This window comes from Pyrgilauda ruficollis, unplaced genomic scaffold (assembly GCF_017590135.1).
Source record: "Pyrgilauda ruficollis isolate IOZ18807 unplaced genomic scaffold, ASM1759013v1 scaffold1, whole genome shotgun sequence".
Classification (NCBI taxonomy): Eukaryota; Metazoa; Chordata; class Aves; order Passeriformes; family Passeridae; genus Pyrgilauda; species Pyrgilauda ruficollis.
The window spans coordinates 12,865,211-12,890,152 of NW_024508100.1; the positions used below are offsets into that span (position 1 = coordinate 12,865,211).

At 39.1% G+C, this 24,942-nt stretch overlaps 1 protein-coding gene across 3 annotated transcripts in view; it reads right to left on the reverse strand.

Annotated features, from left to right (window-relative positions):
* Window positions 1-2,463: 2,463 nt before the first annotated feature.
* The window catches only part of PPARGC1A (PPARG coactivator 1 alpha), a 65,162-nt gene continuing 42,683 nt past the window's right edge, over window positions 2,464-24,942 (reverse strand). For all 3 annotated transcript variants that reach the window (XM_041466652.1, XM_041466822.1, XM_041466738.1), the window contains 6 exons: window positions 16,944-17,856; window positions 16,266-16,370; window positions 15,747-15,867; window positions 6,551-6,672; window positions 6,045-6,196; window positions 2,464-3,190 (listed from right to left, as the gene is read on the reverse strand). In XM_041466652.1, coding sequence (XP_041322586.1) covers window positions 3,087-3,190; window positions 6,045-6,196; window positions 6,551-6,672; window positions 15,747-15,867; window positions 16,266-16,370; window positions 16,944-17,856 — 1,517 coding nt within the window. In that variant the 3' untranslated portion in view covers window positions 2,464-3,086. The remainder of the gene's footprint in view (window positions 3,191-6,044; window positions 6,197-6,550; window positions 6,673-15,746; window positions 15,868-16,265; window positions 16,371-16,943; window positions 17,857-24,942) is intronic.

Consider the following 24,942-nt stretch of genomic DNA (forward strand, 5'->3'; position numbering starts at 1 on the left):
TCTGCAGGAATTACTCAGTTACAGCTCTAGGAGAGACCACAGTTCCTAAGTACCAGTTCTGTTACCTGTATTGTGGATGTGGTACTTACCACAGCATGAAAGCAACAGTACAGTCTTCTTATAAAAGACACACAGAGCTATACTGCAATTTGCCTCTGGTGACAATGTGGCACATGTGCTAATTTGAAATGTTCTTGGGAAAGAAAAAAAGAAAAGTAAACACTGAGTTTATATTTTGATGGATTTCCTACTACAGTGTCTATGAAAGATCCAAATAGCTTTATTTAGCAATCCTAGCTCTATTAATTTCATATTTAATTTGTAAATCCACAGAGGAAAGCCATCTTCAAGATGAAAATGTTTGCCAGGCCAGTGAAAAAAAAAATTTTTACTCACTTCATTATGCCTGCTTGGTGAAAAATAAATAATGCCCCCACATAAGCCCCACACCAATTTCTTAATGTCAGCAGTCTAGGGCAAAAGAGAACATTTTAAAATTTAATGACAGAAATGTAAAGGCAAAATAGGTAATGCATCTGGTCCTTGAACACATAATATGATATACTAAATATTGATTTCTTAAAAATAATTTATTGCTTTTAATATTTTTTTTTTACAACAGAAGATACTCAAAATCCAGAAAGAAAAATTGTAAACTTTTAGTTTGGCATTCACACAAAGTTAAAATACCTGCATTTTTAACCTACAGAGCAACAACAAGAATTATGCAGAGTAAAGGATGTTACATTTGTAACACAGAACCTCCAGAAGAGTTCTTGTCTTTTTTTTTTTATTTTATTGCTATCTATCTACTGAGAAATAAGAAGCCAAAAAATCAAGCAAGCATCCGACAGGACAGACAGTGGAATCTCTCAGAACACAATATGCTGGTGATAAAATGAATGCAGCCATCAAAATCAACTGCACTGGTATGGGGGTAGAATCAGTTTTCTAAGATTTGGAGTGGGAAGGTAGATTAAATAGTTAGGTGTGCCATACCTTTAAGAAGAGTCATGAATGCCAAAGAGTAATAGAATAAGAAATCTATACATTCACAAGCAAATTCCAAACTTTGCTGATTCAGTAGAGACTCCGAGTTCAGATGAAATTCTGATGCTCAGAATAGCAGTAGTTTATACTCTTGTGGTTTTTTTCCTTCCTGAAATTTCTATTTAATTTAACAGAAGCAATGTCATCAGCAACAATGTCATGGGCACATTTGAGGCCATGCTAGTGCATAGTAAAAAAAAGAGGAAAAAACCCAAAACCAACCCACTGCTTCTGCAAAAGCAGAATTTCCAAACAAAGCACTTGCTTACTCCAAACTGACAACCATCATGCATCCTAGGTATAAAATTTCCACTGGCCTTTTTATTCTTTTAGTCATCTCATAATTTATAATAAATAGGATAATTATAACTGATAAATATGTCTCTTTAGTAAACAAAGGAATGAAGGATTGGTATTTATACAGGATGCATAACTGTAAAAAATATAGATAAATACCATCATTAAACTCTGCCAATGAAAAGATTACTGGCTTCAAGAACAGTGTTTAGACACAGAATTACTGTAAAAATCATACTGTACTTAGTACCTCAGCATATTTTTATCAAACTAAAATCACAAAAATTAAAACAAAATAGCATTTCAAAAAGATTTTTGACCTCTAGTTCCAAAACTACCGTTGATACATAAAATAAAAACATTTCTTAATGATTACCCATTTGAGAGACTTTACATAAAATTATGATATTTTCTAGAAAAATTTAGATGAGAAAATTTCATTCCCCTAACAAATTCAGTGTATAAAACTGCAAAAGAAAATCAAGCAATGAGAAAAATGTGGAAAAATACTGCAGAAGGTGGTTAATATCTTTTGGGCTAGGATAATTCTTGACAAAATTCTTATATAAGCTCACCAAAGAAGGGATGAATGTGTATAATGCATTTTTGCACTCAGACACACATGCACACATATGCACACTCACACCCTCACCCACACGCTTTTCTCTTTTTTTTTTACAATCAAATATATATAAGCGTAAGTTCAGCTTTCTACATATGTTAGTGTACAATAATTGTTTCACCTCATATAATTACATTTGAGTATTCTTGATTAAGAAAAATTGAGCAGTTTTTGAAAAGAAGGCTGCATTTACAGTGCATAGCTGTAACAAAAAAGAACGTCATACAGTATGTACATAAATAAAAATACTCCATTTAACATTTGTAAATACTCAACTACTTTAGAGAATGTAGCAAATAAACTATCTGTGCACACACCCAGATAGTTATATCCAACTCTCATTAATAATGTAACACCACGTCCGCTCATTAGAATAAATCGCTGAACAAGCTGCACATTTGACCATTAACAAGGCTTTGAAAATTTTGCTGTGGAAGATCAATGTTGTAGACATTTACATGGGTGTCAGAATTAAAAGATGAAACTTCAAAATGTTAGGGAAGCTTGAGCCTTTTAATTTTCTTTTCTGCAAAAAAAAACCAAAAACCCAAAAACCCAAAAAACAAACCAAACCAAAAAAGAACAATCTTAAAACAAAGCTAAGACAGATTGCAGGCTTCTGGGACCTGTGGTTTCTTCTGGATTGTCATATTATCATCGTGAGAAGAAGCTTCTTTACAAAAAAAAAAATGCAGTGTCTGATCCCCAGACATCAGCAGCCATAGTTCTCACACTGGGGTTTTTTTCTGTTTGTTTTTGTTCTTTTTTTGTTAAAATGCAATATGTACAGATTTTGCAGTTCATCGTTGTACGTGTATCTCTGTGGAACTGCTGCCATGTCTCGTGATTTGCATTGAACGCGCAAGGAACGCCCGGCTCCCCCGCCACCGCTCACCGGCGAAAGCGCAGCTGACACCCATGGACATGCATGTGCTTACTGGACAGCATCCTGCCCCTCCACTCCTCGAGCAGCTGTGTTCATGTAAACCATGGTTTTGAACAGAGAGTGTAAAGTAGGAGAAATTCCTAAGTACGACTTTTTAGTTGTCCGTTATTGAAGGACGTGATGTCCGTGAGGTATTCGCCATCCCTTTGTTTTCCTCGGATGACATGCTTGTTACCTACGCAGGCTCCGCTGTGCCTCTTTGAGTAAACTATCAAAATCCATGGAGTCATACTTGCTTTTAGTAGAAGCAGGATCAAAATCATCTGAGTTTGAATCTGAAACCCAAAGGATGCAAGTTTAAGTAAGAAGCAAGAACTACTTATTTTCTCTGTACATTGGTACAAACAAGACACTGAAGAAACACTCCACTTACAACCACAACTTTATGGGATGATAGAAGCATAGAAATGACCATCACAGAAGCTTTAGGCATTCCTGGTAGGAAGTAGCACCTAACAAAAGTGGTACACATCGTCAGCAGTGGGGAAGAGCCACTAATTGCATAAACTTTTAGAGCAGGTTAACTCAAAACAGTTTCCTCAAGGACTTGAGCACCAAGACACTCGTGTATAGGTCTCAAAGTAGTCCAGATAATCTTGACAGATGCCTTAACCAAAACTCCACCTTTGTCTTGTAATTGTTGTTCTGTAACATGTCCAAGACTTAATTTTCCTAAGAAAGGTTCTGAAGAAAGCCAGGTCAGTCTGTGAGCAGCATACAGAGGACAGAGCCCACCTTGCCTTGGGGCCTTGTGGAAGTCTTTACACCTGCCAGAATCTCTGGTTTTGCTTCAGTTTATCTTTTTGGGTTTGCTTGTTTAGAGTGTGAGCAATTCTGGGCAGGGCCCCTGCATGGCTGCATGAGCAGTCTCAGGTGGGCTCCTCAGCTTTCTGCATCACACGTGATAAGCCACAGCAGCAAGAGCAGCCCAGCTCCTGCAGCCTGGGATACCTGTTCCAGCCTTGTCAGTTGCTCAGGCACGGACATCAGTCTGTTCCCAGCACAGAGGAGGGATTGTACATCTGTGGCCACACAACTCCAGCACAATTATTGACATGGCTGCAAGCAATGAATTTCCTTTTGGAGTCAACCCTGCTTAACACTGACTCTCACCAGTTCCTGTGTCACAGCTCCTTTATGAGAGTGCCCTTTTCTTGCCATTTCTTGTGTTGAATTAATCAGAACTCCCCATCTACCACTATAAGACACACTGCGCATTAAATGTTCATTACAAGTTCTGTTAAGACAATATCTTCTCACAGAGGAGAGGTGTTAAACTTCTGACTACTATTTTCAAGTGTTTTCTTTCTTCTGTACTCAACCCAAAGCTGATTAATTCTCTCTGTCCTCGTACCAGCTCATGAATTTTAAAGTTCATCCTGCCATTTCCTTATGCTGCTCTATCAGATATTCTGCAAAATACAGGGAATGCAGTCTGAAGTACAGAAGCCCAAGCTGTCAGCAGGACAAAGTGAAAACAGTCTGCTCACAGATACTCTGGGAATCCCTCTCACAATGGAGAGAGTTGACAGGGAATACTCCCAGTGACGAATAATGTTCAAGAGGGTTCCCTTCAGACAACTTACTTTAAACCCCAGATTTTCTGAGATACAGAGATGACCTTGGCTTCCAATGCTGAAGATAAGTCAAATCAAGGCAAGACTTTAATCTGGTTTTACTGTTTTTATCAGCCTACATTTCAACAAATGCCTTACTACCTTTTATATTTTCTACATCAACCTTGCATCTCTTCAGCAGTCAATTGCCTTTTCTTAGCTTTACATTATCTGTTTAGCCACTGAAGTGAATTATAGCATATTCATTGTGAACAATGCATATAATCTTCATAATTCATTATGAAAAGAGATCAATTGGTTAGGAAAAATATATCTGTATTCACTTCCTGCATTGTACAAAGCTGAGGGCAGCACATACAAGATTTCATTAGCACTGTGTTACAGGGTTATGAGAGATTTTAATGACTGTGGTCATTTATTCATTAAAAAATCCACAATATCTGATTAACATAGATTCAACAGCAAAAATGTGCCTTGCTATGTAATTCAGAAAATAGTATTTTCCATGCCTTTAGTCTATTTATACAGATATTAAGAAAGGTTTAACATTTAATGAATACTTTACATTTTAAAAGGTAATTAAATAAGAGGTGAGTTTATCCTATATTGTAATATTACAGAGGCTGTTTTGGTAGTCTGCACAGTTTCTTTACACATATACTTAACATCAGTATTCCTGCTGGAAGACTTTGAACTTCTCCAAAAAGCCTTGCAAGGGGAAGAAGCACCACAACCTGACTCGGAGCATAGGACAGAATCACACATTTTTGTCCAGGCAAGACTCAGACAGACCCAAGTGAGCTGTCACAGCCAGCATGCACACTTGGGATTGGAGTTATCACAGCAAACTGGGGGCTGGAGACTGCTGTGCATAAAGCCCCACATCATTGGAACTGCCAACACCAAGAGAATTGCTGAGCTTTCCACAGGTTGGAGTCTCTGACATCATGGCTGGAAGGCCCTGCAAGGAGACACCTTCATACACATAGATGCTTATGCATGGTTTTAGAATCACACTAAGGGTCAGATTTGGCCACAAGCTCTTCTAGCTTTCAAACTTAAGCAACTATGAATTGTGTTAAATGAGTGCCCCTGGCAAATTCTGCCCATTTACAGTATAACTCATAGCAAAGTAAGAATCATAATGAAGTTTTTGGGTTGAGGCCTCTACTTTGTCCTCTGTTTATCTCTCATATACGTAAGTGAGGTATTGGAATCAAACAATTATAGCAATAAATAGTAAAGCATATGGGAGGTTTCTGTGGTGCTATCTTTTCAAATCAGAAATGTATTATTGAATACTGGGCACTTATTTTTGATAATGATGCAAATGGGCTTTAAAAGAATATTCACAGTTTGGAATATCTGAAAGAAACCAGCTCAGAATGCTAGACTTTTAAACGTCTTACAGCAGGTGAAAAACACTTTCTTCAACACCCCTCCAATCATTTAAATGGTATCAGCAGTAAACAAAAAAGAAGCAAACCCTAAATTCTCATGAGTTACAAGATTCCTGCTATGTACTTCAATTCACATAGAGCAAAATACCTACCTAGATCTGCATAGTTAGACTTGCAAAACTGCTTGCGTCCACAGAAGTACAGCTCAAAATCAGGTTCATTTGACCTGCGTAAAGTGTATCCATTTTCAAGAGCAGCGAAGGCGTCACAAGTATAGCGGTAGGTGATGAAACCATAGCTGTCTCTGCCATTGAAAAATACAGTTGTGAACAAAAGCTGAGAAGAGTTAACACACATTAGTGTAACCCCTTCCTGAAAGCAAAAACTTGCTGGAGACCTAGCAGTGGAAATGCCAGAAGTACTGCATCCATTTATCAGCATGATTGTCCTGTCATGCAGCTAAATACTTATTTCTGGGACAGGAAATTTCAACTAGCAAGATTAATAAATAAGGATGAAAGAAAATAAGTAAGGTTTTGAACTCAGCATGTCATCTGTCACAGGACTTATACTGGTAACTCCCATACCAGTAATCTTACTGCCATAATTTTTTACATATGGCAGCTCTCAAACAAGAAGTAATCTCAAAAGTTCCTACCCATCATCCCGCAAATTTACTGTGCACTCCTCAATTTCACCAAAAACTTCAAACCGGTCCCTCAGTTCTGTTCGGGTTGTGTCAGGTCTGATTTTACCCAGATAAATCACACGACGTTCTTCCTGTTGATAAAGAGCAACCGGAAGGAGTTCTTTTAACAAATGTGTAATAGAGATGAATCTGTACATACATGCACGCAAAGACACACACGGATGTGCAGAGGATGCAAAATTATAGAAACACTCTTTTCTGGAAGGCCTACCGCATCTTGCACATACATGAAATAGTTCTCTGCTGGAAAGCATCTGAGGTATTTAAGTGACACTACATTTGTCAGGAGGTGTGCTCCTGGAAGGGTTCACTGATTGGAGTTGCTGTTTTGTACACTGACAGATGCTTCCCTTTGTATCCTACTGCACCTTCTTCCCTCTCACCCTTTCTACCACTTCCCCTCCAGGACTGCAAACTCCTCCAAACTAGGAGCTCCCTTTCTCTTGCCATGTACAGAATAGCAAGCAAAACTCGTCTTAGCTGCAGACTAGCATAAAGTAACAAAATAATTGCATAAGTATACCACAGACATAACAAAATGTATCACAAGCATAACATTATAAATTCATATGACTCAACAGCTGATTCATCCTGCACTCCTTTTTCCCCATAATCCATACCTTTAAATAGAGAGAAAACTTTTTAAGACTGTCACCCCAACCAAAACTAAGTACTACACAGCCCCTAGCTCATTCCCTGCTCGTTGGTGGGATAGGGAGGAAAACCAGAAAAAGGTGAAACACCTGTATTCTGATCAGCTTAATAAATGAAACAAAGAAAGATATAATAACAGTAATAATTATAATGACAGTAATTGTACTGAAAAGGGGAGAGAGAGGAATACAACCCAAAAGAAACAAGTGCAGCACCTGCTGACCAACACCCAAGCAGTCCACAAGCAGTGGTCTGCCTCTCCAGCCAACTCCCTCTGGTTTATATACTGGGCATGATGCCATATGGTACGGAATATCCCTTTGGCCACCTCAGGTCCTGTCCTGGCCATACTCCCCGCAAGCATCTGGTGCACCTGCTCCCTGGCAGAGCATGGGAAACTGGAAAGTCCTTCATTCAGAGTAAGCACTACTTAACAATAATTAAAACATCAATGTCTTATCAACATTAACACTAAATCAAAATACTGTGCTGTACCTACTGTAGCTACTAAGAAGAAAATTAACTCTATGGCAGTAGAAACCAGGACTGGGTCCAAAATATGCCTTTTATTAAAATAAATATTGCAGGGGGAATGACAGGAAGTAAAATATATCCCACAGTCACCACTGCCTTTTGGTTTCTTCAGAATAAAAACCACCTGACTGAAGACCCTAGGCTAGGGTTTCTTCTGCATGTTCTTTCAACACTTGGAAGAAAGCATCAGATACTTTTATAACAATCAAGCTGTGGTCGTATCATTCCTTCCTTAGTGCAAGTGCTCAGCCAAATGAGGGAAGGACTAGAAAACCCTTTAAGAGTCACTTCATGAATTTTAGGATAAACACTTTTCTGAGGGCAGAGCCATTTAGTGAGCTGCAAGAAAAGAAAATGGAAAAAGGAGATCTTTAAAACACTGACCTTAAGGTAACCAGGGCAAAGAAGCACCAGCTATACATGGCTTGGGTGCTCAGCCTTCCTGTCTCCGATTGCCTCTGGCCTGGCACTACTGGCCCTACTGCTCATCCCTTACACACCCACACAGCAGTCCCATAAATCCAACCACCACCACATTCTCAGCTGGCGTAAATCTGTCAGTCAGTGCAGCAATGTCAGTTTAAACCATCAACTTTGGCACCTGAGACTTGTGCAGAATTTAGGTGCCGAATGCCGAAGGAGCTACACTGACTGCTGAGAATTCATGACTATCGTAACCTGGAGGTGCCTAAAGGCTAATGGCACCTCAACTGTGCAACGCAAAAGGCACTAGGGACCTAAATATAGACTTGCATTCCTGCTCAGAAACATTCTAGCCTGAAGAGACAGGTAGTTTATAGTGTTACAATTCAGATATAGCATAAAATGTATCTTTTCCATGAGTCCCTACAGAGGCGTAAAGCACCAGCCACTCTTGGACCACGGACAATACAATTGAGATCAGACCAAAACACAGGTAAAACCAGAAATTATATTGATGTAGCTTCTTTACTTGTTTGAGTATTCATTTGAGACCATCAGAATTCTTAGCTGGGGTGCTGGAAATCTTGTCTTCCTGTTCCCAGGAGAGCACTTTGCTCTCAGGAGCTATTTAATGCAAAATAAATAAATAATTCCTGCAGCAGGAAGCCATCACTAAAATATTTGTCTCCCAACAGAAACTCCTTCTTACTAGCACATTCAGTAAACTATTTTCACTGACTCTTTTCCTGGCCTCACAAATCTCAGGGGCTAAGATCCAGTTAATCTAAGCTCCTGAGAAATGAAAGTTTAAAACTGCAGAAAACAGAGATTCAAGAATCAAACATTTCTACCCTAAAGGCCTACCCACTAAGGAGTGGCACAAGAATTACCTGTGTCCCTTACAGGTCCCTGGTCAGCCCAATGGAGTCCTTGGTTGATCTACCTAAGTCTCTCCTTAATCAGAGGGATCTGGTAAAGATCTCATTTAGATACTTGAAACTACTGCCTCTTTTGATTATGTAAGGAACCAAGGTGAGTGCCTTGACAGTCCTCTGTAACCATGCTGGGACAGACACATCCACTTTTAAATGTTACACCTCCCAAAACACAGGGTCCAAAAGCTGCCCTTGTTCTCTGCCACAGCAGTGCAGTTTGGAGAAGCTAGCGTGGCTAAAAGAAGGAATTGTGCTCATGGATAGCCATACATCTAGGGCACAAGGGTACTTTCCAGACAGCTGCTCCTTTTTATCTCTGTCTCCACTGTGTTCCAGTCCACAGGCCTGACCTTCCAACAGAGGAGTTTGGGCTGGGCTTCTGTGAACCAGGGACTGTAGAGTGCAAGCTACAGAAATCTGCATTTCTTCCATTTCCCCATTCTAATTCTGCTTACTTTCACTATGGTTGGGTGCCATAAACTTCAAAACCAGGAAAATCTGCATATGCACAGTAATTACTTTTTTCAGACTGTTTTACCAAATCAAGGATTTAACCGCACTGAAACACTTGATAAGAAACAATTCCATTGATACTTGCTATTGAACCTAAATGGCTGACCAGATGGAGCAGAACATAACACAGCAGACTGCCTAATATACTTTAGCTGAGATAATACATCTCAACTGAAAAAAACATAATGTTTCACTCACTGACATGGAGATTGTTATATTACAGTGAGATGGAAATATCTATTGCACACTCTTCCATAAGTCTGTCTGCATGCCTGCGCAATTTTTCCTTCTTCTATCCCTCTAATAACCTTTATATCTCTAATATCCCTTTAAGACAACTGTAATAAAACAAAACTGAACAATTAAAAAAAAAGCCTATTAAAGTACTGTTAAGGGAATAAGTTAAACCTGCAAAATTAAGGAAATTCAAATTTAAAGCTGAAATGCACCATATGTCCTCCAGTGTGCACACATGAGGAGATGGGTTCAAGTATTTTTTTAAGCAGAATGCCATGATGGAATAAGATACCCCAGAACACAGGATTCACAGAGCATTGTCTTTGCCTTGATTAATTTTGGATTATTTAAAGCAACTGTGAATATTAATATTCACAGAGATGCCTTCCTTTTATTCCCATTAATAATAAGAGCTATAGAAGCCTAAGAAGATTGCAACACACCTCTAAATGTTAAGGACCTTTTTTTGATAGTAAGTTACATATGCAAATCTACATGGGCATATTAAGTAAAATGTTTACTGCAGTTGTTAGAGGATATGATAGATGACTAGGAAACCCAGAGAAGGGCAAAGAAAAACTTTTTTTCTCAACTTCATATGGGCAGAGGGAACCTGCAGGAAACACCAGAAGCTACTTGTTCATATTTCCCTCCCTAAAGTGCACACGATTTATTTGGCATCATAAGTGTTAAGTGTGCATCCTTGCTCTGCCAGGTTTAAAAAAAGAGAATAATCCAGCCAACTCCCTCAGGCCTAACATGTCTGTCTTATTTCATGATCTTGCTCGTTCTTCATTGCAGCAAAAACATTTGAATAGGAAGATATGGCAGAAAATCTTGAACTAACAAGCAGTATTTTAAGTCTCAAATGAAAATCCTGAAGCATTAGAATAACAAAATATGAGAAAACAAGACTGGGATACACCTTACGCATCTAAGGGTCAATAAAGGGACCACTCATCCTCTAAATATTGACTGATGGTAAGGATCTTTTTGTCTTGCAAAGGATTCCTCCAAAACTTTATTGTCTTTGTGCTTCCTTATTCCTATGTATTTATTCCATAATTATTACACTACACACAGACCATTAGATTTATTAGTTTTCCCTTGGGTTTTTTTGCTTCTTCCCCCAACAGTTGTTATCTTTGCCCGCCTGTGGTGCTGCTATTCCCATTTTTCCTACCACTTTTTGCCTGCATGTCTGTGGTGCCTACCTAGTTCTCCAAGAGTCAGGTAAGGCTTTATGTGAAGCTGAGAGAAGAAATCCAGGAGCATTTTAAACCTGGGTTCTGTTATGGGCTTGTAAAGGCTCTGCTGCTCACTCCAGCCCAGGTGTCTGGCTGGGTACACACTCCATGTCTGTGTCATGTGTCTCCCATGCCAAATGACTTCTCTGCCAGTAGAGACTTTAAGCCATGAAGACTTTTATCCTTAGAGCTGAAGGCCAAATACCATTTTGAAAATGTAATGGGATTGGTTGGGCAGAGTTGCAAAAACAGAAATGTGGGTAGAAATAAGCCATTAAAGCTTAAGCTTCTGATATAATAATAATGAGAAAAAAATTCTTTAGACTGAGTACAGAAAAATTAGTATGGCCTGTAAGAACGTGAGTATGAATGGAAAAAGTAAAAACCAGAAAAACTGGAGGAAAAAAACCAAACAAGGTTATTATCTTGTTCAGAACAGTTCAGACACACTCCATGGTGACTGCCAGAAAAATAATGATGGACCAGTAAAACTTAAAATTTAGGTAGAAACATATACAGCAAAATTAGAGTATCTGGGATCTAGGCCATCAAGATGAGCAACAACAAAAAATCCAAACTAAATATACAACATACATTGAATCCTTCATAAGTGGAAATGCATTCTATTATAGGCTAACTGTGGTTTCAGACTTTTGAGAAGGCAGGCATGCATTTATGAAACCACCTTTCTCCTGCCTTCCTGTTTTAGAGCAATTTATTTTCTTTGAAAGCATGTGTTTCTTTCTGATACAGTGGCCTCACAGCACATTTATCTTTTTATGTCTGTAAGCTCTCTGGGACTGGGACTCTTGATACTTGTCTGATTTAAGCTGCCAGCGTTTAGGAATGAAAAGTAGTAATGTTAATTGTAATTTTCTACTTGAGTATAACCTGGTTTTGTTATACCTCTTGGCAGTAGCCAGTACACACAGTAAATAAGCTGCATGAAGGATTGACTGTAAGTCATTATCATGGCCAGAGTGGCAGAGTAGCAGAGAGCCACAACACCAAGGTTAAGCTCACCAGACAGCTTAACCTCCAGCTCTGGTGCACCATATCAATGAGGAACCACCAACTAGTGACTCCAGAACTGGAATGTGCTAACTATTTATGGTGCCATGCTTCGAAAAGTATTTGCTACATGATCTAATGAACTGCTGGAGTAAAAATGCCACACAACTCAGAAATTTCCTGGAGTGTATCAGAAGAAAAGAGGGGTCTTCAGACCTCTCAGCAAGTCACTGTGGTCTGCCCTGGTTGGGGGTTGGATCCCAGTTTCTACAAACACTAAGTAGACTCTGCTGTCCTGCAGTCCTCCTCATGTCATAGTCCATGTGTCGCCACTATGATCTGGCTTACATGGTTAAGCAAGTCTTGGTGGCAGACCACTCTTATAATCAGTGAGTATCCATTAAAAAAAAAAACAACCCGTGACCCAGTGAAATAAAACAAAACAAGATCAAACTAAACTATGCTAACATTTGGTCAGTTAGGAAAGGAATCACAATCAAAAGTATAAATCAGTGAATGAATGAATGACTGGCAAAAATTTTTTTTTTAACTCTCTAAGTACCTTGTAGCCTCACCCTGTATTTTTCAGGCATGCCTGCTCAAAATTAAGAACTCAATCCACAAAAAAGGCACTGAATCTCCAGTAACTGGAGAGGGAGAAAGAAGAAAAAGAAGACGAGAAGAATATCACAGTACCTTTTGAAGTCAAACCACCTGTATACAGTCATAAGTCTAGACAGGAATTCAGGAATCTATACAGCAAAACACTATCCCAGGCTTTTAGCTCTGAATATTCTACAGTGAAGGTGGTGTGTGCAAGACTGAAGGGGCAGTATTCAAACATGCTTGTGCCACACAGCATGACCACAGGCTTCTAAAACAAGCCTCCTCAGCATTCTGTCAGTATGTCTTCGCATCTGCCAAAACACAAGCTGTCTGCACAATCAGAGGGCATTCCTTCACATATGGTTTTGACAGATTAAAAGATGTTAATTTTTTTCCCCCTCATTTCTTTTTTTCTAGGTTTCCCATGCCTGTTGTCCCACAAAGACTAATTCTAGATACTGCTTCCACAATAAGTAATGACTTTTGGCTCTGTCACAACTTCTGCTCCTTCATTACTGTGCATCCTTTCTAGAACTAACTCTTCAGATCTCAGAGCAGTGCTTCTCATGAAGAAAGTCACCTGCCCTGTGAAATAACTGAGGCATTAGTACTGCCCAATCTTTGGGCCACTTTTCTAAGAGTATCTGCAAGTATGTGGCCATAAATCAGATCTGGCAGCACGAGAATGGGCTAGAAAGAAAATAAAAAATTCCCCAATACAGAGAGCAAAGAAATCTAAATTTATGGGACTGTAGAAAGAGCTCAAGAAAAGAAAGAGAGGACATTGTTGTGGCTGAACAATAAATGAGTTGAGTCCCTCAAGATTGAAAAGAGTAACAAAAAAGAGACCCATAAACAAAAAAGCATAAGAAAAAGAACAGAGAATGCTAGAAATTATACAAATTTTGTCACTGAATTAATGAGATTGGAGATCCTCTTTCCCTGCTGTCTCCTACTCCTTATATGTTTTCACAGGATATAAACAAGCACAATTCAATACAGACTTTTAAAGTAAAAGTGCTGGCAGACTTTGGATAATGCAGTTAATATGAATTAATCTACATTTCCTGCAGAACTCACACAGATGACTGGATTTTAGATTTTTTGCCATGGTCTCTTTACTGATATTTATTTTTAGTTTTGATTTATTTATGTCTATTAATAAATAATGCCATTAATTAAGTTAGTTATAATCAAAATGATCACTTTAGAAAGAAAATAAACTCAACCTTGGTTTTGAATTGTCTAGAATTTTTAATGCAGTATGATGCAGCATATCTGGAGCTTTTTAAGTTTCTTTTCTTTCCTTTTTCCTTTTCTCTTGATTAGGTACTTACCAAATATTTGTTTGTTTTAAACTAAATCAAATTTTCTACCTCCTCAGCAGGGTTCATGTTTATTTATACGGGTAAGGTACAGTAATTGAGAAGTAGCAAGATACACCCATGACAGAAGTCTACTTGAATCTCTAATTTGTGGTAGCTCTAAGAGAGAACAGCAAGTGTAAGTTATGATTGCTGGAAGGTAGCGTTCATCTCTAAGCAGATGGAAGCCAGATATTTTAAACTAACTGCAACAATTGACTTAAATACGGCCCTGTCTGAAGCCAAACAAAATTATTCTACTGCCGTCACTGTGCTTCAGAGCAGCACAGCAGAGCATGTTATAGTTCTAAATCTTGTGCTTTACAAAATACACCTATCACCCACACTTTGTAGACAGTGAAATGGAGAAAAGTGAAATGATTTGCTGAAGCTCACTGAGAACAACAGAGACAAAAAACAGACCATAAAGTTGTCTATTCACTCCCAGAACTCCTCATTGCTGTAGACTACGCCAGTCTCTGTCAATCTCTACAAACTCCTGGTTCTGTAGGTGCATTAGGGGAAATGCTGCCAAGTGTGTGACAAATCACCTTTTGCTACAAAGTCCACTAATGTCACTGGGAAAAAGACCTATTAATTTTGGTGACCTCTGGACAGAGCACTAATGGAAAACCTGAGAACAAAGATGAAGTATCCTGGTCTGTACCAGGTCATGCAAGAGCCAGAGCACAGCCGGAACAGCCGTGCAGGTACAACCGAATGGAAAGAGCAGGACAGAGAAAATCAAAATGTTAAGGTGAGCCACCAAATGGGCTTAGCAACTTTTACAGCAACTGATTTACAGCAGCTCCCAGTTTAATTTATCAAAATGCAGTTGCCAATGGGGAACTCAAAAGGGGAAAAAGCCACCCATCCATTTAATAGCCATTCTTCCTTCTGTCCTACTGCTACAACAGCCAAGAGAGTTGCTTATCCCCACATGGGTTATTTTCTTTGATTCAGGAATTTCAGATGTTTCATAGAGACCTCTGATGAACAAAATAATTAAATAATACATATTCATTATGAGAGAGCCAGTGCTAAGTGACATTTTTAAATTGCATCTTGTCTTCAGACTATTTTGCTAAAAAAAACCTAAAAAATTAACCAAATCACAGACACTGAAAAAAAACATAATTCAAGCCAAGTCTTTGGATCCCAGTTTTGAGTTCTATTGCCTGTACCCTCTGTACAGACAATTACAGCCTCTCTGAGAGTTTAGCAATTGGTTTATCACCTGACTCCTTATTTTGCATATGTCTGGTAGGTGAAATACAGTATAAAAGGCAGGTTCACTCATACATCTGTATAAGAAATAGATTAGTTCTCTTCTACTAGTCTACTGTCTGGGATGACCTCTTTCTCTAGTAAGTTCTCTTATCTGTTCAGTGTGAAAAACTTGGAGTGTTGCAATTTACAGAACCTGAAAAAATTAGTAGTGTCACACCAAAACAGAAATTATCATGAAAACACGTATTTGCTAAAAATGAAAAATATTAAGAAATACACGTAAATTTTTGTATTTTTATAAAAAAGAAATAAAGTCTGAATTCGAGCATTAGAATCCATGAAAAGAAACAGAGATCTATTTCAATATGAAAGTTATCTTTATAGTGCTTACAATTGCTTTCTGCCTCTGTCTCTCTCTTTGCTTGGCCCTTTCAGATTCCCGTTTTTCATACTCTTTGCGGTATTCTTCCCTCTTCAGCCTTTCATGCTGATATTCCTCATAGCTGTCATATCTAGGAAACACAACTTCGTCATCAAATCAAGCACCTGCATTTGTGAATATAAAATCAAAATACAATGTCTGGAATGCTTTACTATCCCAGGCAGTTAGAGAAAGGACTAGAGGAAATGGCTTCTAACTCCACCAGAGGAGGTTCAGGTTGGACACCAGGAAGAATTTCTTCAGTGGAAGAGTGGTTAGGCATTGGAATGGGCTGCCTAGGGAATTGGTGAAGTCACCATCCCTGGAAGTGTCCAAGAAATGAGTGGACATGCTATGGTTTAGGTGATGTGGTGTTTAGCCAAAGGTTGGACTCAACGAACTCAGAGGTCTTTTCCAGCCTTAATGATTCTACAGTTATCTCCTGAGGAGCAGCTGCAAAGCATACCAAATGCAGGCCGAAGGCACTACCTGGGTCTGCGACTGTACGGTGATCTGGACCGCGATCTTCCACCTAAGGGAGAACTTCTGTATGCTTGGTGTCTACAGTGGCTGGACTCACAATTGCAACAAGATCTGCAGGAAGAAACACATTCACCTCTGTCATTCCATTTGAGTCTACTGACACCATTTTCTACCTCTTCCCTGAACTTACAATTTCTTCTAAGCTACCGGTGGGATTTTCCAGTGACAGTTTGCAATCTCCTAGTCAACTAAGGGGCTTCAAGTGATTTCTCCCCTCCTGGCCCTTCAGTAATTTTCCTTATTGAGGCTAACACAGAGCAGACAGTCAGCCATTGTCAACTCCATCTGACAGAGGCCGTAGCAAGACTGGCACCAGGCAGCTCACAGATAATGGGGTAGGTTAGTTGTGTACATCTCTCATCAGTGCCTCTGACCTGACTGCCTCTGACCTGACTGCCTCCACTCAGAAGGTATAAACCTGGCAAATTCAAAGGATATTGGAAACAAGTGTTTCTGTAGCAAACCTGTAACCTTCAGAGTTAATCAGCTCAGGAGCAATAGAATGAGTTGCACTGGATTAAGTTATTTCTTGCTTTTTTTTCTTTCTTTCCCGTAAGTTTCTTACTGTTTTTGCTGTTTATCTTATTAGCTACAATGATCATACATGAATTTGCTGTACCATACCTTGAAGAGGATCTACTACAGGGCGACCTTGATCTCGATCGGGAATATGGAGAACGGGAACAAGACCTGCGTTGAGGAAAGGACCTTGATCTAGAGCGTGTCCTTTGGGATCTTTGAGAAAATAAGGATTTGGGTGGAGACACTGAATCTCTGCATGGAGAGTTAAAAGAAGAGCAAGAAGGTGATTCATCAAATAATGAATAGGCTTGTGTCCCATCCCAAGGGTAGCATAGTTTATCACTTTCATCTTCACTGTCATCAAACAGACCATCCATTGCTAGTCCTGAATTTATAAACATAGGTAGTTTGGAGAATTGTTCATTACTGTAATCACTGTCCCTTAGTTCTCTGCTCTTATCTGCTTCTTCATCAAAAACAGCTTGGCTGGGGTGACCAAAATGCTTATTCAGTTCAGCCCGAATTTCCTGGTCTTGGAGCTGTTTTCTGTTATTACCATGGGATCCCTGCTTATTTGTCTGTAAAGTCTCTTTCTTGAAATACTGGTCTTGTTCTAAAGAAGAACAAATCTGACACTGCCACCCAGGTGAAGAATCCTTAAATTCTGGTTGTCTGGAGTCCTGAAGTTCCTGGGATATTTTAATGTGTATTTCCGATTTTGAATTCACAGATTGACAGTAGTCATGGTCACCAAACAGCCGCAAACTGGGCCGTTTTGTCTTTCTCGCCTCATGTCCACTGGACAGTACTGTAGTCTTGCTAAGCTGTGTGCACAGCTCAGACTGGTCTGGACCCTTCTTGATTGGGTTATTTCCTGGAGAACCGGAAGACTCACTATAGCGGGGCTTTTTTGAAGGTGGTACAACAGTCTTGCATGATGACTTCAGTTTAGGTGAAGTCCTAAAAGGATTATCTTGGTTGGCTTTATGAGGAGGGGTCGTAGGTGGAGTTAGGCCTACAGGGAGTAAAAGGAGGTACAGAATGCTTTTAAGCACACATACAATGTTTATAAAAGATGGCTCATATGCTTCTTAAAATAGATACAAAGCAAGACCCATTTTATGTCACTTCAACACTGCCAATATTGAGAATAAAACTACCAAGGTCTGGTAACAACAATAGCAACAATACTAATGCATTGCCATCAGTCTCCAGCATAATTTCTGCCCCTCCCCTTCCTCCACGACATCCGCCCCTCTCTCTGTAGGTTTTGATAGAAAAGATCAAGAGATAAAACAACAAAGACGTTTTTGTTAAATACAAAATAGATTTTGATGTAAAAATGAAAAGTCAAAAGACTGGCACCATCAAAAACATAAAGAACCTGGCAAAGAAGAATCTGGATAAAAGCACAGCCAACAGAAATAAATGAGTGGTACCAAAGGATGCAGAATTTAAACGCAATGAAATACAGCCACCCTAACTCAGTGGCAATGACTTTTTGTTTCCAGAGTTCATTAACTTAAAAAAACATTGAGAATATATGTCTAATACACTCCTTGAGCATAATTAATACATTTTGCCTGAAATGTGGTTCTGCAACTGAAACCCAAATGAACAATAATACAACCACAAGTGTAAGGAACCCTTGCATTTAGAACTACATCTTGGTGAGAATCATGCAGTAGGGAGTCAAAATGAAACAGGTAAGTCTTAGTATTAGTTATTAGGTTCGCATTAGTATTAGATTAGTATTCAATGACTAAATATACTGCTAACTAACAGGATTATTTACAGAACTGCAATAGATTGTATCACTGTGATGAGACAAATTGCAGGAAGGACTACAGCACATTCCAGTAAAGCCTGGGAACTGAATCAGCATCTTCCCACTATTTTTATAAGGGCGGAGTATAACTTTCAATATTTTCTACAGAAATCATAGAATTTCAGAATTACAGAAGGATAATCCCAGACATCAGGGCAGAGTAATAGCAAACAGCAAACACTGTTGAGGAAATAATTTCTCTTCAGGAAGGTACTTAGTATGTTAGGTTTGAAAAATTTGCTTCTGTCCAATTGACACTAATATAATTTAGTAATATATGCTTAAAATTTAACTAAATAGATGAAGATTAGGGAGTTCTCCAAGGTAACCCAGACCAAGCAATCCAGACTAAGAAATCCAGAGGCTCATGCTGTCCAAGAGTATTTTTAGCCCAAGCAATGAGCTTTCCGTTAGTTCTTAAGCAAGAATGAAAAGAGAGGGCAGACAGAGTTACAGGAAGTGTGTTTCAAACATGGTTATAGAGCTCTGGTTTGTATTTTTACACAAGCAACACAGCTCAACAGATCAATGCAAATGGAACATGTTTTACAGTGTTTTGCTGCAAAGAAGGAAAAGCATCCATCAATGCACAGTGCTCCCTAAGGAGCATAAATGGAGACTGGGAGTCCCATTGCATTATCTGCAATGACTTTATTTCAGAAAATAAGAAAATAGAAGTACCAAGGCATGAATACTTGATGTGAGAGACATGCTTGATTTTTTATGAATGTTTGGAAAAAATGTTTATGAGCTACCCATGGCTATGCAAATACTTTGCCTAATGCCACAAAATTCAAGGAAACTGAGGTAAAGATTATGGCACATAAAACATTAGTTACCCCAAATTTAAATTTAATACTAAAAAAAAATTTTGTGCAATCATTACTGTTCAATTATTTCCTCTAAGTCCTCCATTTTTTTCTTTCTTCTTCCCAAACAGTCACTTGAGACAGCCCTAATTATTTCTTACCTTAGGCACCTCCTCACTGACAAATATTTTTGACTATCTGAATTTTTGCTAAAATTAAAGAGAATGGTCCTATTCAAATATCTGTAGTAATACTTTCAAAGTTAAAGCTTCAGGCTCAGATTGAACAAATACTTCAGTAAAGAACTTTCTAAAAAAAAGTTAAAGTTTCACTTTTACTTGTGAAATTATACAGTCCATGAGAAATTCTGGGGTTAAGTTACTGGATTTTTGGTTGTACTTTTAAAGAAAGAATTAAAAATACAACCACTCCACAATGACCATGCATATTTAAAAATTTCAGGCAAAGAAAACCCAGAGATAATCCAATATTCAAAATAAAATCTTATTTCAAATTCCACTTCTTTAAAGCTTGTCCTGGAAATAAGCAAGTAAAACAAGTATAACATTTCCAGAAACCTGAGAAAGAGCCCAATAATCTTCAGAAAGGCGGGGGGGGGGGGGGGGGGGGGGGGGCAGGGAACACCAAAAAAAACCCCTCACGAAAGTACAGCCTGAGCTAAATTTACTGGCACTTCCCTTGCTGGCAGAACAGGGCTGGGACAGCCTAAGAAAGGGCTTCCTCATGGCATCCTGGCTTTTTTCCTGGATTTTAGCAGAAGCAGGAAGTGCACAGGCAAGTAGAAACAGATAAAAGATGGAAAATGTTCATTTAACTTTTGAACAAACCTACACTGGGCGATGGAGGAGGGAGTGAAGTTTTGAATGCACGTCAGCACTCCAAGTCCACCTCCAGAGTGCCCCCTGACCCATCTCCAAATTTTGAATTCTGAGAAAACCAGTTGGCTGCACACTTGTTCATCGTCACTGTAATCCTTGGTAATCTTCACCGAGGGCCATGATCCCACATCAACGGCATTACAATATTCTCTAACCACGGGATTATTTCACACGCACTGATTTCTCCCCAATGTGTACATTTGGGCATTGACAGTACAAGGTATATTCTGTACCCTCTCTTGAACTTAGCAGGTTTTGACAGATTTATGGAAGGACAGATGGCCATTACAGGCTGAAGGCTGACAAGAGGCAGTTCAGAGCATTGTTAACACACTTGCACAAACTCTCAGCAGTGCAGCGCTGTGCAGAATGTAATTCAGACTATAGCTTTTTTATTGCTGCCTATTTTCTTTTGTCAAAAGAGCCTGCTGTGCACAGCAACAAATGGCTGCCATTACCCAGAATGTAATGGGTGTCAGACAAATCACGTAACACAAACAATCAAGAGTATGTAGGTCATATTTCAACAGAGCACAACCTTAGCAATATTTATGATTACTGCATTGAAATGTGCTCTATAATAAACAAGTACCTCTACATCACTCACACTTATGTACTTCTGCACAGCAAATCTGTTAGAAGTGGTACATACTCTACAATCATCCCCCTTAAACAGTCTTTTTTCTTTTTAAAGTAAAAGGCAAGTATTTTTTCGTGACATGCTATAAAACCATTTTCTTTGTAGGGACTTTTCCTTAATTGAATAGCTTTGGTAAATGGTACATTTGCACTTTGCCTTGCTCTGTCTATATACTACGAGCTCGCTCCGTGATCTTTTGCTAGAAAACAGCATATATCAAATTGCCAGCACTGCTGCCAAAGCAGCACCATCCTCCTCGTGCAACAAAAGGTGTTTCCATATGTGCCAACTCTGCCACCTTGGCCAAGCAACTTCTTTCCAGAAAATCTCTGGGAGGGTGAAACTACTTTTGATACATTCCACTCCAAAACTCCACTCCAAAAAAACTTGTAGTGTAACTCATTTAGCTCAGCTAGGCTGATAAGCAGAAATTAGGGGAGTGCCTTTGCATTAAAAGTGACATCTGGACTTCTGACTTAGGACTGATTTTCAATACTGTTTTACGTAGACACAGATATTTCTAAATCTCTTCGGTAACTCAGCGTTCCAATGTTTGCTGACGTTTGCTTTGTTTTGAGTGGGCTGATAATCAGTGTATTTTGGGGAATGCAGCCTTGGAACCTTTCTACATATGCTTTTGAGAGGCACTGAAAATGAATTCTTTCATACCTTTTGAGTTTGAAAATGGATTGTCAAGGGAAACATTATTTAAGGCCACTTTAAAAACTGACCACAAGATAACAGCTCAATTCAGTAGAAGGAGTGTTTGTATGGCACTAGATTGCAGAAGCTAGGAAAATGTAATAAAATTAAATAGTCATCATATAATAAAAAACTACATGTTTGTTGAATATTCTGTTTAATCCTATTGTCAGTGCTGGAGAGAATAAACACAGATGCCTGAAAACATCAAGTAATTCACTAGATTTTATTCCCTCTGGACAACTCTCTCCATCTCACATCTCATTTTATCAGAAATCATTCTGAGGTCGAAGAAGTTCTTAGATGACAGATTTTAAGTATTTGTTCTGACAAGTAAGAGGTAACACAAATCTAGAGGTGGGCAAATAGCAGGGTATCAGTATCTTCAACGATGGTCAAATTCCAAACCACTCTTCAACTTGATTGTCCACATCAGCTTTTCTGATGACAGAAAATATAGCTTCTTCTGATATCTTTTCAGAAAAATCAAATTTTTCCCCCAAGACCAGTGAGCAGTTTTACACTACAATAAATTATAGGGATCTGTATCAAATTAGAGACTTTTTACCAAGAGTGTGGAAATAGTCTTCTAGTTACTGATTGAGCCATAAGCACGTAAACCAACTTCATGTACATAAATGGTGGCTTTGAGTATTTAGGTGTGAAGGTTTAAGACACAGGGAACAGAGAGAGATTACTTAGAAGCCATGCTATCTAACATCTGGCATTCAGAAGTTTGTCTAAGACAATCAAAAGTCTAAAACAATCACTGAGGAGCCCTTGACTGCCAAGAGTAACACTGCCACCTCCAGAATGTAAGCCATCCTCCCAGCCCCTGTGCTTCCACAGTCCACAGTCCATCCCCACCTGAACCTCCCCCGTCATTCTGACTGCCAATAAAGAGGAAAGAGGTGACACAGAACCATCCCAGATTTCTGGAAGACACTGGAGAGGTTCAAGTCCACAGCCTCTTAGCAAGGCACTGGTAGTGCAGATGGCTGTGGAAACAGAGATGCACCTCTTCTGAGTCTCTTACTCAGAAGACTCATCTGACACAGGAATTTCATTCACTGCATTATCATCACCTAGGACTCCCTCCATATCATGATGTTCTGGTCCAGCTTCTTTAGAATAACACGAGAATAATCAGCTTCAAGAGACAGGACTTTATACACCAATGGACTTAGGACACTTACTTAAAGTGTATTGAAAGAATTCTTATGTGTGGCATGAAAACACTTCAAAGAATATTTGTTCCTTGTAATTTGACAAATCGATGTTTTGACAGTTTTAGGGAGGACAAAGTTACGCTCATAACCACTAACAAATCTGTTGTAAAGCAAGATATAGCACTGGCAAGAGAATGGCTTCAGTTTGACTTCAGACACACGAATCCAAAATATGTGTGTGACGAAGATTGATGGCTCATGTGGGAAATGTTTTTATTTATTTATTTTTCTGCTCTATAGTTAATTCATCAGTGAGGGAAGCAATGTTGTTTTCAGCAGAGAGATCAAGGGAGTTGCTATTTATATTAAAATACTTTGTGCTTCGATAGTGCAAGCAGCACTGCTAATGGTCTTTTCAATTCAGTAGTGAGATCAAGGTAACTCCTATTTAAATTATAATAAATAGTGCTTGTATGGTGCAGGCTGCCCTATATAAGGACAATGAGCAATGCGGTTATCTGGATATAATTTGGAGTTGCCAGGGTTCTCACTAAAGAACTTCAAGATATTATTAATCACTACTGCCACTACTTTTTTCCTTATTTTATTTTTGGTTGTTTTTTAAACTGAAGTGGGTCCCAATTCTGCCATGATTTGCACACACACATATGCTGTAAGTTCTTCAGTACTTCAGGTTGTTTCTATTATGTACTTTGCTTACAGCGCAAGCAGACTCAGGACACAAAACTACTGCAGTACAAATTACTTAAAAAGCAAGACATGCATATTTTTATGGGTTTACATACATACATGAATATAAAAATAAAAACCATGTGTATATGCAGGCAGAGATTAAAAGAGCTACTGCATGATCTCCTGAAATCTCCTCACCAGGCATTGTGAAGACCAGAGCAACTGCAACATGAAGTCCAAGAGCCACCATTATGCACACTGCTTGGTAACACTGCCCAGCTCCCTGGCCACACAACACTCCAATTCTTATTCTCCCTGAATATGATCAGGTTATTTCCTAGCTAACTTCTTTTACTTCCAGAGGGGAAAAGAAATCACAGAATCATAGTAGAGCATTCCTGTTTACATATGTGGCCAGTTGTGCTGTTTCCCAGCTTCTGCTGCTTTTTTTTTTTAATGCACCAGTTCTCCTGATTATGTTTTCCAAGCAACTACAGTGCTGTTTTGTTTCCTCCTCTGTGCACAGCTGATGGAGCGGAATGAATTTGGTAATACCAAGCCCATTCCTGTTGCCACTCTGAACGCAATACTAGAGGACTATCCAGGGGTCAGACTGACTCCCAATTTCTGTCTAGTCAGCTGATGGGAAAAGCAGGCTGCTGACTTTTTGGCTGGGAGAAAACACTGCTTCCTTCACTGATTTCAACGGCTGCTTGTACCACTCTGCTGTAGTCACCTCATCTGCCCCTTTCTTTTGGCAGCACTAAGCATTGACTTATCCATGTGCTTACAAATGGGCACCCTTGTGCAGACTTGCTGTCCAGTAGTGATGGAGAGGTTTCTCCATGCTTCGCTTCGCTTCGCTTCACTTCACTTCACTTCACTTCACTCATTGGCACTGAACAATCCTCCTGCATACAGTGAATTTTGCCATGTTTATGTTGGTCTGGCAAAATGAAGATGTGTAGGAAGAACGCTTCCTTTTGCCATGAGAGGAATGATTAAGGCTGCAGGCTTCCCGGAGACAGCAGGGAAAAGTGTTCATGTTTTAGTGCTGAACTAATGAAAAAGCTTCTGGAAAAGTACAATGATGGTTGTAGGAAGGTGAAAACCCAGTGTACCTATCCAAACCCAGCCTGGGCCTGCTGCCACTGAATTCAGGAGCATCAAGCTAATTTGTGGTACCCGAAGACATATTTTGCAATACACCCCTTCCCCCTCAATGCTAGAGATCAGATAGTTTACAACCTACTGCTATCCTGAGAGAAGCACATGCCGAGTACATCTCTTATTTTTCAATATTACACAACTGAGAAAGAAAATGGTCTTGGCAATAGCTCAGGTGGAGCTCAATGTGTTCT